The following is a 14,063-nucleotide window of genomic DNA, read 5'->3' as shown; positions in this document are numbered from 1 at the left end:
CTTCCTCTCACCGGCAGATAGTTTCAGGTCCAAAGTATCTTATAGTTTGCCTATTGGGCAGTTTTGTACATTCAGGGATTACATATTTTTGTGTTATATTTCAATAAACCATGTGATTTCTTTTTTAAATCTCTTCAATAAAAAGATCAAAATGCATAATTTACTCATTTAATATTGCCTGTATCTAAACTGTTACACAGCCTTTGTGTCGCAGATCACAGCAATGGATTCCCCTTTATTGTGATGGATGTTCGCACTTAGGTTCCATATTTGCTGCAGTAAATACTTCCCTGGGGCAACAAATGTGTAATAATCCACGGCTGAAAATAGCCTCTTCAAATACCATTTGCTCTTGTTTAAATAACATTTGCTAATATTTTCTAAAAAAGATGTCTACATTGCATCTGTTATAGAAAATTTAACACTTGTTAAAATAATTAGTGCTGTCAAGAGATTAAAAAAAAATAGAGATGAATTAATTATGATTTTTAATTAATTGATCTAATTAATCTCTTTTTTAATCTCACCTAAAAATAGCTGAGGAAAGCCCTCAACTTATTGTGGCAGACCAAAAGACTGATATAACAAAGAAAGTGACTTTATAAAGTCATTTATTGTTTAACAAACGTTAAACAGATCCAACCATTTACATACTGTTGTATTCTTTTGTAAAATAAGTGGAAAAATAAATACAAATAAAATCAAATAAATTAAGTGCTGCAAGTTAGCACATCAGAGTTGCTCTTTTCTGAGCAATACAGCACTGAAATTCCTCTGCTTCAGATAATGAAAAATAAAACTGACATTGCAGTGCTGCAAGTTAGCACATCAAAGTATTCTTCCATCACAAAAAAAAGTGCTGAACATCAAGCAATCTATTCTAGTAGGCTACAAATGACACAGCAGCTATGCTGACCACATGTGTCTCATTTCTTCTTCCTCAGCCAGTCGCTAAGACACACCAGCCTGGTAACATTTTCTGGAAGCAAGGCTGCCCTTTTCTTTTGCACTATGTGGCCTGCAAGGCTAAAGAGTCTCTCACAGGGTACAGAGGTAGCTGGGGAGGCCAGGTACTTTTGTGCTAGGACTGACAGCTTTTCATAGACTCCTGAGTGAGCATACCACCACTGCAGGGGACAGTCATCAATACTGATGCTGGGTTCTGCTCTGTAGCGCTGCAGCTCTCCAGACTCAATTCCATCTTCTGAGTCAGAGTCAGACCCCAGAAGGAGTTCGCTCCTCCTCTTCTTCTGAGCTGGTCCATCATCCTCTGTGGAGGGCTGGAGACTATCTGCTCTTCTGGGCTCTGCTGCCTGGAGCATATTCTCCAGAATGGTCCACACCTGAATGAATGAATGAATGAATGAATGAATGAATGAATGAATGATTGTGATTAAAACTAAGTGCTTTTTTTTTATTTTATTTAATCTTGTAAAGAACTTTGTGTTCCATATAATAAATAAAAGTTTGATTTGATAATGAATTGGACTCATTAGTCCAGCTTAACCTTATTGTCCTACCTGTTCCCTCTTTTCTCTTGGAAGACATTTCAAATCCTTAAACCGTGGATCCAATGCTGTGGCCACCTCGAACCATATCTCGTTGCCATTAGCTCGTCGTGCTGCCAGATCCTTCTGGAAGGCATTCTTGAACTTCACCACGTAGGCAGGATCATCATCAGTAATGTCCATGACACGGTACAGATGGCGAAAAGTAGGCAGCACTACAGAGCAAGAGACGTAGGCCTCACCACCCAGCAGCTCTGTCACATACCTGCAGAGGTGGAGAGGTTTGCTAAATAAACCTAGCTGGATTCATTTAAATCAAAGTGTAACTGATTTCCAATTTAATTGTCCTTAAAAGTTCCTTGTTATGTTCATTAATTTTGATTTTACACATGTAACAGTAGTTTATATAATTAAAATGGGAAGGTGTTTATTTGAACTTACTTGCATGGTTCAAGCAGGAGCTCCAGCCTCTGCAGTTTCGCCCACTCAGCTTCGGTTGGCAAGACCAACCTGTGGTTCTGTTGGTCCAACGTAGCCTGGACAGCCTCTCGGTTACATAGGAGGCGTGAGACCATTGCGAGAGTCGAGTTCCACCTGGTGGGTACATCCTGTATAAGTTGATCGCTCTTCTTTCCGAGTGCTACTTGTTGTTGGTTAAGTTCTGTGGTACTCGCAGGGCTTTGTTTAAAATGACCAACAATCTTGCGGCACTTTGCCAGTACACCGACAAAACCACTGCTATCGAGACATACCGTGATGGTCCTCTGGAGAATGTGAGCATTGCAGGCGATGTGCTCATATGGAAGTGCTCTCATAGCAGCCAGCATGTTTGCTGCGCTGTCTGTGCCAATGGTGGATATCTTGTTTTCAATACCCCAGTCATTTGCTACCTTGAGGAACTGTTCGGCGCATTTATCAGCAAAGTGCCTGGTTTCTGTTCTCATGACGGTCAGTGCAAATGAGTTGAGGTTCCACTCATTATCAATAAAGTGTCCAGTCACCCCAAAATAGCTGTGGTTGCCAGCTGAGGTCCAGTGATCTCCGGTTATAACAACACAGTTGGGAGAATCCTCCGCCAAAATCTCAAGTTTGTTTTTCTTTTCGCCGTCGTACATTTTGCTGATTTTGGTCGTTACTGTAGTCCTGCACGGCGGCTTGTATGACGGGTCATTGGACGCAATTTGCAACACCTCTGTCAATCCTTCGTCCTCTACTATATTTATCGGCCTACAGTTCATCGCTATCCACTTGGCAATAACATTAGCCAGCCTGTCGGTCGCAGACTTGCTCATACGAGGGGTATTCTCTAGTTTTGTTTGGCGAAAAGCTTTGCTCTGGCTTGCTATATTGCTAACGTCTTCACTGCTAGCTGTTGCTGCACTCGCGGCTGGGTGCTTTGCGTTGAGGTGATAGGCCAAACTTGAGCTGCTTCGGTGGTAAGCAAACTCCTTCTTACACTCTAGGCAGACCACTTTACCTTTGTCAATGGTGCCGTCGGGGCGTTTATGAAATACAAATTTCCCGTTCATTGGGCCAACAACTCTCAGATGCGCCTCCATATCCACACTGTAAGCTAATCACCACTTCTCACCTTGACCTCACGACGTGACTCCACCCCCAACAAGTCAAGCACAAGGAGCCCAGCACATAAAAACGGATTTTATAACATAGCAACTCTCATACAAAATCAATGACGTCAAGAGATTAAAAATTAGATTAACGAGATTAAAAAACATAACGCGCTAAATAGCATTGTAATTAATTAATCGCAATTAACGCGATAATTTGACACCCCTAAAAAAAACGTCCTCAGACTTAGTCAGAAATTGATTGTTCCAACCATAGAAAGAAATTCACATGCAGCATTGTGCAATATCACTTTTAAAGACAATTTCTTTTACTCCACATCAAGATTACTACTATCAAAAAAGTAATCCATTACATTATAGCCCTACTTTCAGAAACAAAATTTGTACAAATAATTATTCCATTCCATTTGTTTGTGATATTGTTCAGAGAGTTGGTAGCTCATTAAATCGACCTCTCAGTGTATTGACTTTATGTCATTACATATTTGATATTGGCAGCATCCCCTCCATCACATAATCAGGTTCCTTAATTTCACTCAGAGTGACAGCTTTAGCTAAAGGCATCATTCTCCTCCACAGGCCTCACCACCAGTGTTATGGAGCTGTACTTAGCTTGTTTGCACTTCTTCATAATTTGAAGGCATTATCAGCTGACATTCATGTTATAACCCTTGCAAAAAATAATGCAAATACTTCAATATGTAATTTCAATACTCTATATTATTTTGCTTGTGTTATTTTGTAATTTATTAAAGTCAACACCACTACTGTAAACCTTCCCAACAACAGGACACAGGCTATGAAGACTTTGCCAGGACTCAACTGAGAGGCACGAATATGCACAACATTCATTCAGGAAACTGAGACTGGCATCTTTGGTTTTCTGTCTTTTTCATTTACATTTGCTGTATGTTTAAGTTAATGCACCAGAAATACTGTGAGCCAGAAATATTAGGTTGGACTCTGGACTCAATAGATCTTGAAAAAAAGTTGAATTGTTGAAGTAGAATTGCTGCATTTTGTGTTTGGGTAGTCTGCAAAAACCTTTTATCATTGTGTGAGAGTTGGAGGCAATTAGCTGTTTATCTAATAATTTTTGTTTACTAAGGTTTAAAGTTAGAAAAAAGGAATGTTAAACAACCTTAAATTACATTGAGCAGAACACTGCCTCTGCATTGCAGGTTTTAACACCAGGCAACTACAAAGAAATATTACTTGGATGTTTGTAAGTATGTGGGGGAGGAGGAAAAAACAAAAGTTCATTTTAGTTACGACTGCCTGAAATGTTGTTAAATGATGTTTTCAGTAGGTGAAGCAGGCTGGCGAGATGAAAACACCACAAGGCATGACAGTTCTGTGGGTACCACCATAATGTAAAAGGGACAAGAATGTGTGAAATGTGTCCTATGTGGTCCCTACCTTGGTTTCAACCCTTGCAGCAAGTTGAATGCTTGGCCACATCCCTTTCAGCAGTCATGTCACAGTAAGTGTTTTGATTTTAACAGCTGCTGGAGGTTAAAGTGAGATCAGTTAAAATGTTTGAAGCCACAGAAATCAGCACTATCTGCAACAGAAGAAACAGATGTTTCCAGCTCTGTGGGATTTTGCTCATTTTGATCTTTTTTCAAAAACTGTAATTAATCTGGTGATTTCATGGGGCAGTAATGTGAATTACAACCCCATCAAAATGAACTACACAAAGTTTTTTGTGTCTGGATCGTAATCTATAAGTTTGCATTATACGTTAAGCGCACATAAACACATATTTGCCTACAGTGTATGTACTGGTCCAACTACTTGCACAAGTACATACAACATATGTTGCTTAGTTATGGCGTTTCATGTATGCCCTGCCTGCTAGCATCTTGCACACTGCTGTTATGTGCTGGATTGTTTCAGGGGCATCTTTACACAGCACATGGGATCTTGCCTGGTGTGATGAACTCCAGCCTTTATAGATCTTGTGCTCAGAGCTTGCCTCTGTGGAACCTTCTGGCTAACAGAAGGCCGGACAGTCCTGATCCTTAAGGACCCCCAGAAGGGACCGGCCCCATCCAACTACCGGCGAAGTGATTGAAGCTTTCTAACATCTTGCTGCATGTAGAAAGTGATCTGAGCTTCATCTCATCTCCTTCTTTTACACAACATCACTGTTGGTCTTCTAGTCAAGTATGTCACAGTGACTTATTGGATGCGTGTTACCAGCTAATTTGTCTTATGATTTACATATGAAAATAAAGTCGAAGACTGACTGACTGAAGGGTGGCCAATTCATCGTCTGCATTCATATGTGGAGCATTCAGATCTCAACCTTAAAACAATATTCAACAAACTTGTAAGTATATCTTTATATTTTCACCATTTGAGTGTTATAATACATTTAGATTTTGTTATTGTTAATGTTTTTTTATTGTCTCTTTACATAGAAATTACAGATGGAACAATATGTATTCATTCTATTGCATATATTCTATGTCAATAAATGAACAGTGTTTGTCTCTTTTTAGTTTAATATTGACCAAAAATAAACACTGAAAAAGAAAATGAAAGACATCTTTCAACAATGTGACAGAGGGCTTAACTTTTGGACTCTTAGCTGTAAGACGTCCCCCAGAGCCATTCAAACTACATCAAAGTGAGGAAGTAATAGATAAACAATTAAATGACAGAAAAGTTCCTGTTTTTTCATAATGTAGTATAAAAAAAAAATCTGTTTCTTTCTCTTGTGTCTACAGTAAAATAAGTAAACAAATAATTTATCTGGGCAATTAGACTGTTAGAACAATTTTTACTGTAATTTTTATACATTTATTTCTTACAATTTAAGTATCTCCTCTGTCAGTATCGCCTCTGTCAGTGCGCCCCAGGGTGGCTGTGGCTACAATGTAGCTTGCCATCACCAGTGTGTGAATGTGTGTGTGAATGGGTGGATGACTGGATATGTAAAGCGCTTTGGGGTCCTTAGGGACTAGTAAAGCGCTATATAAATACAGGCCATTTACCATTTACCATATCTAGTGTCGTATATTTTCAAAACACACGTCACAACAACTTTGAACTTCACCCCAGCATTAACAACAATAAGCTTTCATCAAATATCCCCAAACTTTAATTTAATTTATCACAAATTACCCAAAATTACCATGGACATGTCACCCGAAATCTACTTACCAGATTTTATAATTTACTTTAATTTAACCACTCCTGAGCCAATTTAAAGGTTGAGATCTTCCATTCGGCGAACAGATAATTTAGAATTCATCCAATGTGCACAAATTTGCATTTTCTTTGAACAGGCTTGTGCTTACCTTTAAATCTTTTTAGACCGGTCTCGTGTCCGCCTCATATCTATGGAACGCCAGGACTGCCATAATGAATTAATTAAATACACCATTAAATAATTAATTAAATGTGGCAATAATTAATTAAAATTGGAATTAATTAATTAAATAAATAGTTATGACACATGTAATTAATTAATTATTGACACATTTAATTAATTATTTATGTATTTCACATTTTAATTAATTATTGACACATTTAATTAATTAATTATTGACACATTTAATTAATTATTTATGTATTTCACATTTTAATTAATTATTGACACATTTAATTAATTATTGACACATTTAATTAATTATTTAATGATATATTTATTTATTTCATTTTGGCAGTCCTGACGCCTGGCTCTCATCATGAAATAATTTTATCTGTCAGCCTCACCCATCAAACTCAGGGGGCGGGGTTAACGCTGCCCATGCAGCTTCTCTAACATTTGATTGGTTGCCGTGCAAAGTAAGTCAAAACAGGTCGATCCTAGATAATCGATTGCTTGTGCAGACTTGGGGCAGCCAGTTATCCCAGAATGCAGACCAAATCACAGGCCGTTTTTCTGTCACCAGCTACACTTTTAACAGTGTTTTAGCCGCGAATGTCGCGCCATATGTCTGGTCAGGTTGTCAACATAGAACATGTTTGCAAAAGTGCTCAGATGTTTTCAGGGATTTCACTAGCTCTGCTAACAGTTAGCATGCAGAGTGCACAGAGGGGGTACATTAACCGGTTTGTTTACATATTCCACTCTCCGTGTTCCACATGTTGCATTCGCAGATTCTCATTTTCACCGAACGATCGTCTCTTTCCGCCTGGTCTTGTGTCTCTGTGCTTCTGTAACAGAAAGAACGAGCTGACATTTTTCTCACGAAACCAGCGATCAGCTCAGCAGACCCTCAGTTTACCTGCATGCATCCTCCTCCTCATCTGTCAGCTGTTTAACACCTGCTGCTAATTCAAGAAACACGCCTAGTTACCTGGTGATAGTCACAGTTTAACTGCACAAGATAAGTAAATATAGTATTTTCCCCGAGCGCAGAGCTGCTGGAGCTTGTTTCCTTACAGAGCACTTTATAGGCGAGCCAGCTTTATCAGCGGCTGATGTCCAATCACCAGCACACAGCTTTCAAACCTCAGCTGAGTTTTAGCTCTCAGTGGTTAAACGCTGGACTTCATTCACTCAGGTTCTGTCTGTCGGGTCACGTTTACTTCGCTGTTTTATTTACAACTGAGCAAATCGGTTTGGCTGAGGTTAAAGTTACGTTTCATAACTGCATAGTTTCACAGACGTTTAATGGTTCACTGGCACATGTGTTAGACTGAACTATCATCTAAATATCATGTTTTTTAATAGTTATTCAACTGTATTCTAAGCACCAGCTGTCTGTTAGAATGTGATTTTTTTTCTCTCTCTGTTGGCAGAGGTATAAAAATGCGCAGGAAAATCTGACATGCATGGCAAACTTCACCGACGATATTTAGGGAGGAATAAACACACATCAAACATAAATGAACCATTTGCCTGTCTCCATAATTGAGAGCATTTTCTCTTCTTATGTCAACACTCTCTCTCTCTCTCTCTCTTTTTTTTTTGCTTGCTTTTTCGGTCATGTTATGTTTACCTGTCAAAGGCTTGTTACAAACTATGAAACACATTGTGCAGACTTCTGGATGTTAGAAGAAAACGAATACTGCTCATGAATGAGACTAAAGGCAGGAAGGTGTCCTTTAAAACTAAACATGTTAATAGGACCTCCCTGTTTATATCATAGTTTATGATATAGCACGTGTATTTCAGTAATAGCCTGCTGAGGCCACTATACGTGCTGGCCTCATATCAAATGTGAAGGCAGACTGAGTCTATGTTTGACGTTTGTTTATATCTAATCTTCCTTTTCAAACATTTAAACAGCAGCGAGTCTGCAGCTGAGGGAATACAAACTCAAATTGTCGGAACAGGTTTGCTCGTTTCTTGGATTCATTTGGTGATTTATTAAATGTATAACTGTGTGGTGGGGCGTGGTCTGCGGTGCCGTGCAGGGAGGGCGGACGCACCTGCACGGCATCCTTAATCACGCCCGCCTAGTTAAAAACACGGGGACTGAGGGGTTTGGGGGTGTTGTGGTGTGGTGAGATGTAAATAAAGATGACTCTGAACGTTGCTCCGTGGTCCCGCCATGTCTTATTCACGCCACATTGGTGCCGAAACCCAGGAGGCAGCACGGCGGGTCCATATCGGAGCCAGGGAATGGAGGAGCTGGCCCAGAGGGTGGCCGAAATGGCGGCCGCCCAGCGGGAGCAGGCGGCGGAGGTGCGTCGCCAGCAGGAAGAGCTGCAGGACCAGTCCGAGCGGCACCTGGAAAGGATTGGGGAGCTGGCGGCGCTGCTCTGGGCCTGGGCGCCACCCCCACAGGTGTGTCCCGAGGACAGTGAAGCGGTGGAGGAGCCGCGTGAGGCACCTCAGCAGCCGGAGGTGGCAGACGAGGCGCGCGGGGATCTGCGCCTGCCGGAGGAGGGGGAACAGCCAGGTGAAGGGCTGCTCCTGCCGGGAGTGGTGGATGAGCCGCTCCAACCGGAGGCGGCAGACGAGGTGCGCGAGGGTCTGCGCCGGTTGGAGAAAGAGGAGCTGCACGAGGGGCTGCTCGAGCCGGGAGTGGCGGCGGAGGGAGCAGTAGTGACGGAGGAGTCGCGCTATGGGCTGCTCCAGCAGGGAGCGACAGCGGTGACGGAGGGGCCGCGCAAGGAGCTGGAGGTCCCAGTGCCAGGGGAGCTTGCTCGAGTGGAACTGGCGAGCGAGGCGGGCGCCACGCTTGAGATCGCCGTGCTCGCCAGACCGGCCTCACCACCACCAGAGGCCTGTACACGCCACACCTCTGCCCAGCCACCTGTGAGCTGGGGCTCACGCTTGTGCCGGCCGCGCCGGGTGCACCTGTCACGTGTCCGACTTCCGAACCAGCTTTGCCTGCGCCGCTGGATTCGCGGGCGGCCGCCTGAACTCGCACCTCCCCGTCGCTTGGCCGGGGCCTGGGGGTGCCAGCTGTCCGGGCTGATTCCCTCTCCCACTGGCGGTGGGGGAGTAGGTTCGGCCGGATGGCTCCCCGGCCTCAATCGGGCGATGGGGGTATGTGGTGGGGCGTGGTCTGCGGTGCCGTGCAGGGAGGGCGGACGCACCTGCACGGCATCCTTAATCACGCCCGCCTAGTTGAAAACACGGGGACTGAGGGGTTTGGGGGTGTTGTGGTGTGGTGAGATGTAAATAAAGATGACTCTGAACGTTGCTCCGTGGTCCCGCCGTGTCTTATTCACGCCACAAACTGTTATTCTAATCTGCTGCTGAGTCTCTTACACTTTTCTTTATGCTGTATATTTTCACGTCTCTGGAATAGTTGGCAGTTAGATAGTCAGCTGGGAAACTTTGTGTTAACTCATGGAGCTGAGGATATCGTGGATATGCTGACCTCGCTGCATGGTGTACAGAGCGAGGTCAGCATGATTAATATTCACAATAAAAAATATTAGCCGAACATCATGAAGTCTGTATGTGTTTCATAGTGTGGAACAACCTTTGTACAGTTAAAGCCAGCAGTTACTACATGACAGAAACACCAACGTTATCTCTTTTATGTGTTTATACACAGGTCACGCTGATTACTGAACAAAAACCCAAAGATCAGATGTTAAACAGATTTATTTGCTCTCTCTCCTCCTTAAACATGTTTTTAATGTTAGTTATAATTCAGAATTGGCGACTGAAACACGTAGGACACATAAGAACATCAGGAAATAAAACACCGATAAATATAACCTCAGTAAAAGAAGTCAGCGGGGGTTACTACAGCTGTGTACCGGGGCCTGCGCTTTGTCGGTGGGATTGCTTGCGAGGCGAGCGGGTCTATCCCACGCTTTGCCGTGAGACTGGGACGACATCTCCGAAATCATCGAAACACTTTTGCAAAGAGGCTGTATCTTGACAAACCGACCAGACACATGAAGATTAAACCACTACATTCTCGGCTAAAAAAAATATTAAAACGGTATTTGGTAACACACAAACAGGGTTTTTCAAAGCTCAGTTCTGTTAGCTTCCACATGCCGGTTGTTGTGTGCTAGAAACAATGGCCACCAGGCCAAAGCAATGGTTTTGACTCGATCAGCGTTAACCCCGCCCCCTGAGTTTGATGGGTGAGGCTGACAGATAAAATTATTTCATGATGAGAGCCAGGCGTCAGGACTGCCAAAATGAAATAAATAAATATATCATTAAATAATTAATTAAATGTGTCAATAATTAATGAAATGTGTCAATAATTAATTAAAATGTGAAATACATAAATAATTAATTAAATATGTCAATAATTAATTAATTAAATGTGTCAATAATTAATTAAAACGTGAAATATATAAATAATTAATTAAATGTGTCAATAATTAATTAATTACATATATCATAACTATTTATTTAATTAATTAATTCCAATTTTAATTAATTATTGCCACATTTAATTAATTATTTAATGGTGTATTTAATTAATTCATTATGGCAGTCCTGGCGTTCCATACATATCAGATCGCACCTTTCCGTCTGCACCTTCTGTGCTCTGCAAAAGCATGCAGTTTCCTGTCAGCCTGCGACCTAGTTTACACTCAGAGCTGGCCCTCTCTTATTAAAATACATAAAAGAATATATAATCAGCAAATAAGCACTAAGAATATATATTTATTTATTAACAATAGTAATCTATTGTTAATAAATAAATATATAGAATGAGAATACAATAGAATGAGAATGAGCTTATTCTCATTCTCAAAAGCATGTTATGTCATTCTTTAACTGATTAACACGTCAGTCAGAGAAAACTGGAAACAAATGCAAAGTAATGCAAAAGCTCTAAAGTTGGTGTTTTATTTATACCTATTTCCTTCTCTTTACAGTGAAATCAGAAATGGGCTGTTTCCCAACACTGACTCTCCTCTTCTTTGGTAAGATCCCAAATTTGTATAATGGAAATGTGTGATTTGAATTGTAAAGTTGAAAAGGAAGCCATAAAAAACATTCAATTATGAAAACAGTGTGTCAAAAAGAATTATATGTTTCATTTTATTAAAACTTTGAGGAGGTGCAAAGAGGTGAAACAATAACTTGATACTCCTTTTCCAGGCATTATATAAACCCCTAAAAATGATCTTCTAAAGCTATACCTTTGACACTGTGCATAACATGAACTACTTCCATGCAGACACTTCCTCAACTCTCACTCATAAATTTTCAGGGACAAGAACACGTCTCTCTTTTATGAGCAACTGCTCTGCTCCATGTGTCTGTTTCAATGGAGAGCTGCAGAGCATACACAAACAGATATTGTGTAAATGCAAAAAAGCAGTCCAATATATTTGTTTAATATGCACACAGAAGGATATATACTGGAAGGACAGTGTTACAGTGTTGCCCATTGTTATTTGAACTGGAATCCATAAAAGAGCCCAAAATCAAGTCTTTCAGGAGCAACTCAGCGCTGAGTTGCTAAATTCTAACATTGTGTCTAAGCTCTGACTAAAAAGGTAAATATGCCACGGTTGAAATAAACTTGAATTATTGTTTCGTCTTCAGATAATCGAGTAGTTATGACCCATTCATGACCCCAGCAACGAAGTAAAATATGCTGTTGGGATATGTTTAAAAATAAAAATGTTTTCTATTACAAAAACTGTATGCAGATACTTAAATCCCAAATATAATGGCAAACACTGAATTCAATATTGATCATATAACATTTGGTCATTACTGCAACGTTACTGCCCTCCTTTAGCAGTTTTTATAGTAGTAGACTGGTACCCTGTGTAGCCTGTCAAAAAAAAAAATTAAAAAATTATAAGGGCAAAAAGAATCTTTAATGTTTGTTTTACCCTTTTCTTGTGTGTACTGTGAGGAATCTAATACTACTTATACTATCTATTATCATTGTTAAGGATTTAGTCTCTGCTCCTGCTCAAAGTTCCCTCCTCGTAAGTACTACTACGTTGACAAAAAAATTAGCTGGAACGATGCTCAACAATACTGCAGAGAGAAGTACACAGACCTGGCCACCATTGAAAGCATGGATGATATAAGCAGGCTAAATTCATCTTTTTCCTACGACTGGGCATGGATTGGACTGCAGGATGACCCTGAATCCTGGAAGAATACGTTAGGCAATGACACCAACTCCTGGAGATGGGCAATAACTGGTGAAACGAGAAAAATTGATTACCACAACTGGGACTCTACTCAGCCAGATTATTATCTTGCAAAAGAAACCTGTGTGATAATGGGTCTTGGAGGAAAGTGGTACGATAAAAACTGTGGTGAAAACAAAACTTTTGCTTGCTACAATGGTAAGAAAATATTTTCATTCATGGATTTCACCTACTGACCTGACTACTGACTTCACCTGCATTTTTCACTGGCAGATTTGACAGAAAGCATCACTGAAGAGTTGCTGTATAAAATATAAGAAAAACCTTAGCTCAAAAAGTTTGAACTTATTTGAAAACATTAAATTGATTATCCAAAACTTGTAATCATTCACTGCAATGCTAACTGATTAATATCCCTAATAAATTGAACATCTATCATCTGCCATGGATGCTTAAACACTTGCTTCATGTGTTTCCCCCTCACTGGTTCATTTTCTATCTGCTGCAGTTACAGAGCAAAACAAGAAAAACTACATGTACATCTCTACTACAAAAACTTGGACCTCTGCTCGAGAACACTGCATAAAACTAAGCATGAACTTGGCAGTGATCGAAAACAGTGAGGAGAACGCTGAGGTCAGTTCATTAAAACCAAACAGTGATGACATTTGGATCGGTCTGTACCGAGTGCCATGGACCTGGTCTGACAAGAGTCAGAGCTCCTTTAAAAACTGGCGAAGTTCCAGCCCAAATAACCCTCCGGGTAACCAGCATTGTGTGGTGGAGAATAACCTCCACGTGTGGGATGACGACATATGTACAATAAAATATGTTTTCATTTGCCATCAAGGTAAATGTTCAATAACACACACACACACACACATAAAGAAAACTTGTCCTGACTAACCCTAACTCCTGTTTCTCAATTTGTCAAAACTTACTGTTATTTTATAACAACATGTCTCCTTCTAAGTTGCAAAGTTGAGGACGACAGTGAAGCTGAAGTTTGTGACTGATGTTGACTTAAGTGACTCTGCAACTAATGCCCAGATCCTCCAGCAGGTAAAATCCTTGTTTTTGCTTCTGGAAAAAAAAAAAGCAAACAAACAAAAACTGAAAGAGCAACCTACTTATCTTTCCATTCTATCACAGCTAAGAGCCAAGCTAACAAGTCAAGGATTGACTGATTTCAAACTGCAATGGAACATTCAACCCAAGAAACAAGAGAACGAGGAGAATAGTGAAACTTAGAGAGATTTGGGGTGCTTTGGATCATTGCTCAGCCTTATAACTCAAGTGTGCTAAAGATTCAGGGCAGAAATTGATGACCAGACATTCTCCTGAAGGATTTTCTAATGTTTTAGAAAAAAATATATATATTTTTTTATGTTAAACTATGACAAGTCACCCAGTTACCAAAGCATAAAAGCAGCCCCAAAGCATTAGACTACCACAA

The 14,063-nt window shown here is 40.6% G+C and overlaps 2 protein-coding genes across 2 annotated transcripts; one reads left to right on the top strand and one right to left on the bottom strand.

The window, feature by feature from the left end:
• Positions 1-645: 645 nt before the first annotated feature.
• On the bottom strand, positions 646-1,726 carry LOC106676038 (E3 SUMO-protein ligase ZBED1-like). Its single transcript, XM_014411844.4, has 2 exons — positions 1,521-1,726; positions 646-1,343 (listed from the first exon to the last, which is right to left on the bottom strand). Exons 1-2 carry the CDS (start codon positions 1,689-1,691, stop codon positions 927-929), a joined length of 588 nt encoding a protein of 195 aa, XP_014267330.3. The 5' UTR covers positions 1,692-1,726; the 3' UTR covers positions 646-926.
• Positions 1,727-13,172: 11,446 nt separating this feature from the next.
• LOC143420970 (C-type lectin lectoxin-Thr1-like) lies at positions 13,173-14,063 on the top strand. The gene is made up of 3 exons (XM_076889615.1): positions 13,173-13,457; positions 13,581-13,669; positions 13,760-14,063. The coding sequence occupies exons 1-3, from the start codon at positions 13,202-13,204 to the stop codon at positions 13,856-13,858; spliced, it is 444 nt and encodes a 147-aa protein (XP_076745730.1). The 5' UTR covers positions 13,173-13,201; the 3' UTR covers positions 13,859-14,063.

Source organism: Maylandia zebra, linkage group LG11 (assembly GCF_041146795.1).
Source record: "Maylandia zebra isolate NMK-2024a linkage group LG11, Mzebra_GT3a, whole genome shotgun sequence".
Lineage (NCBI taxonomy): Eukaryota > Metazoa > Chordata > Actinopteri > Cichliformes > Cichlidae > Maylandia > Maylandia zebra.
The sequence above is the reverse complement of the archived record's forward strand: the minus strand, read 5'-3'. Positions and strand labels throughout refer to the sequence as shown.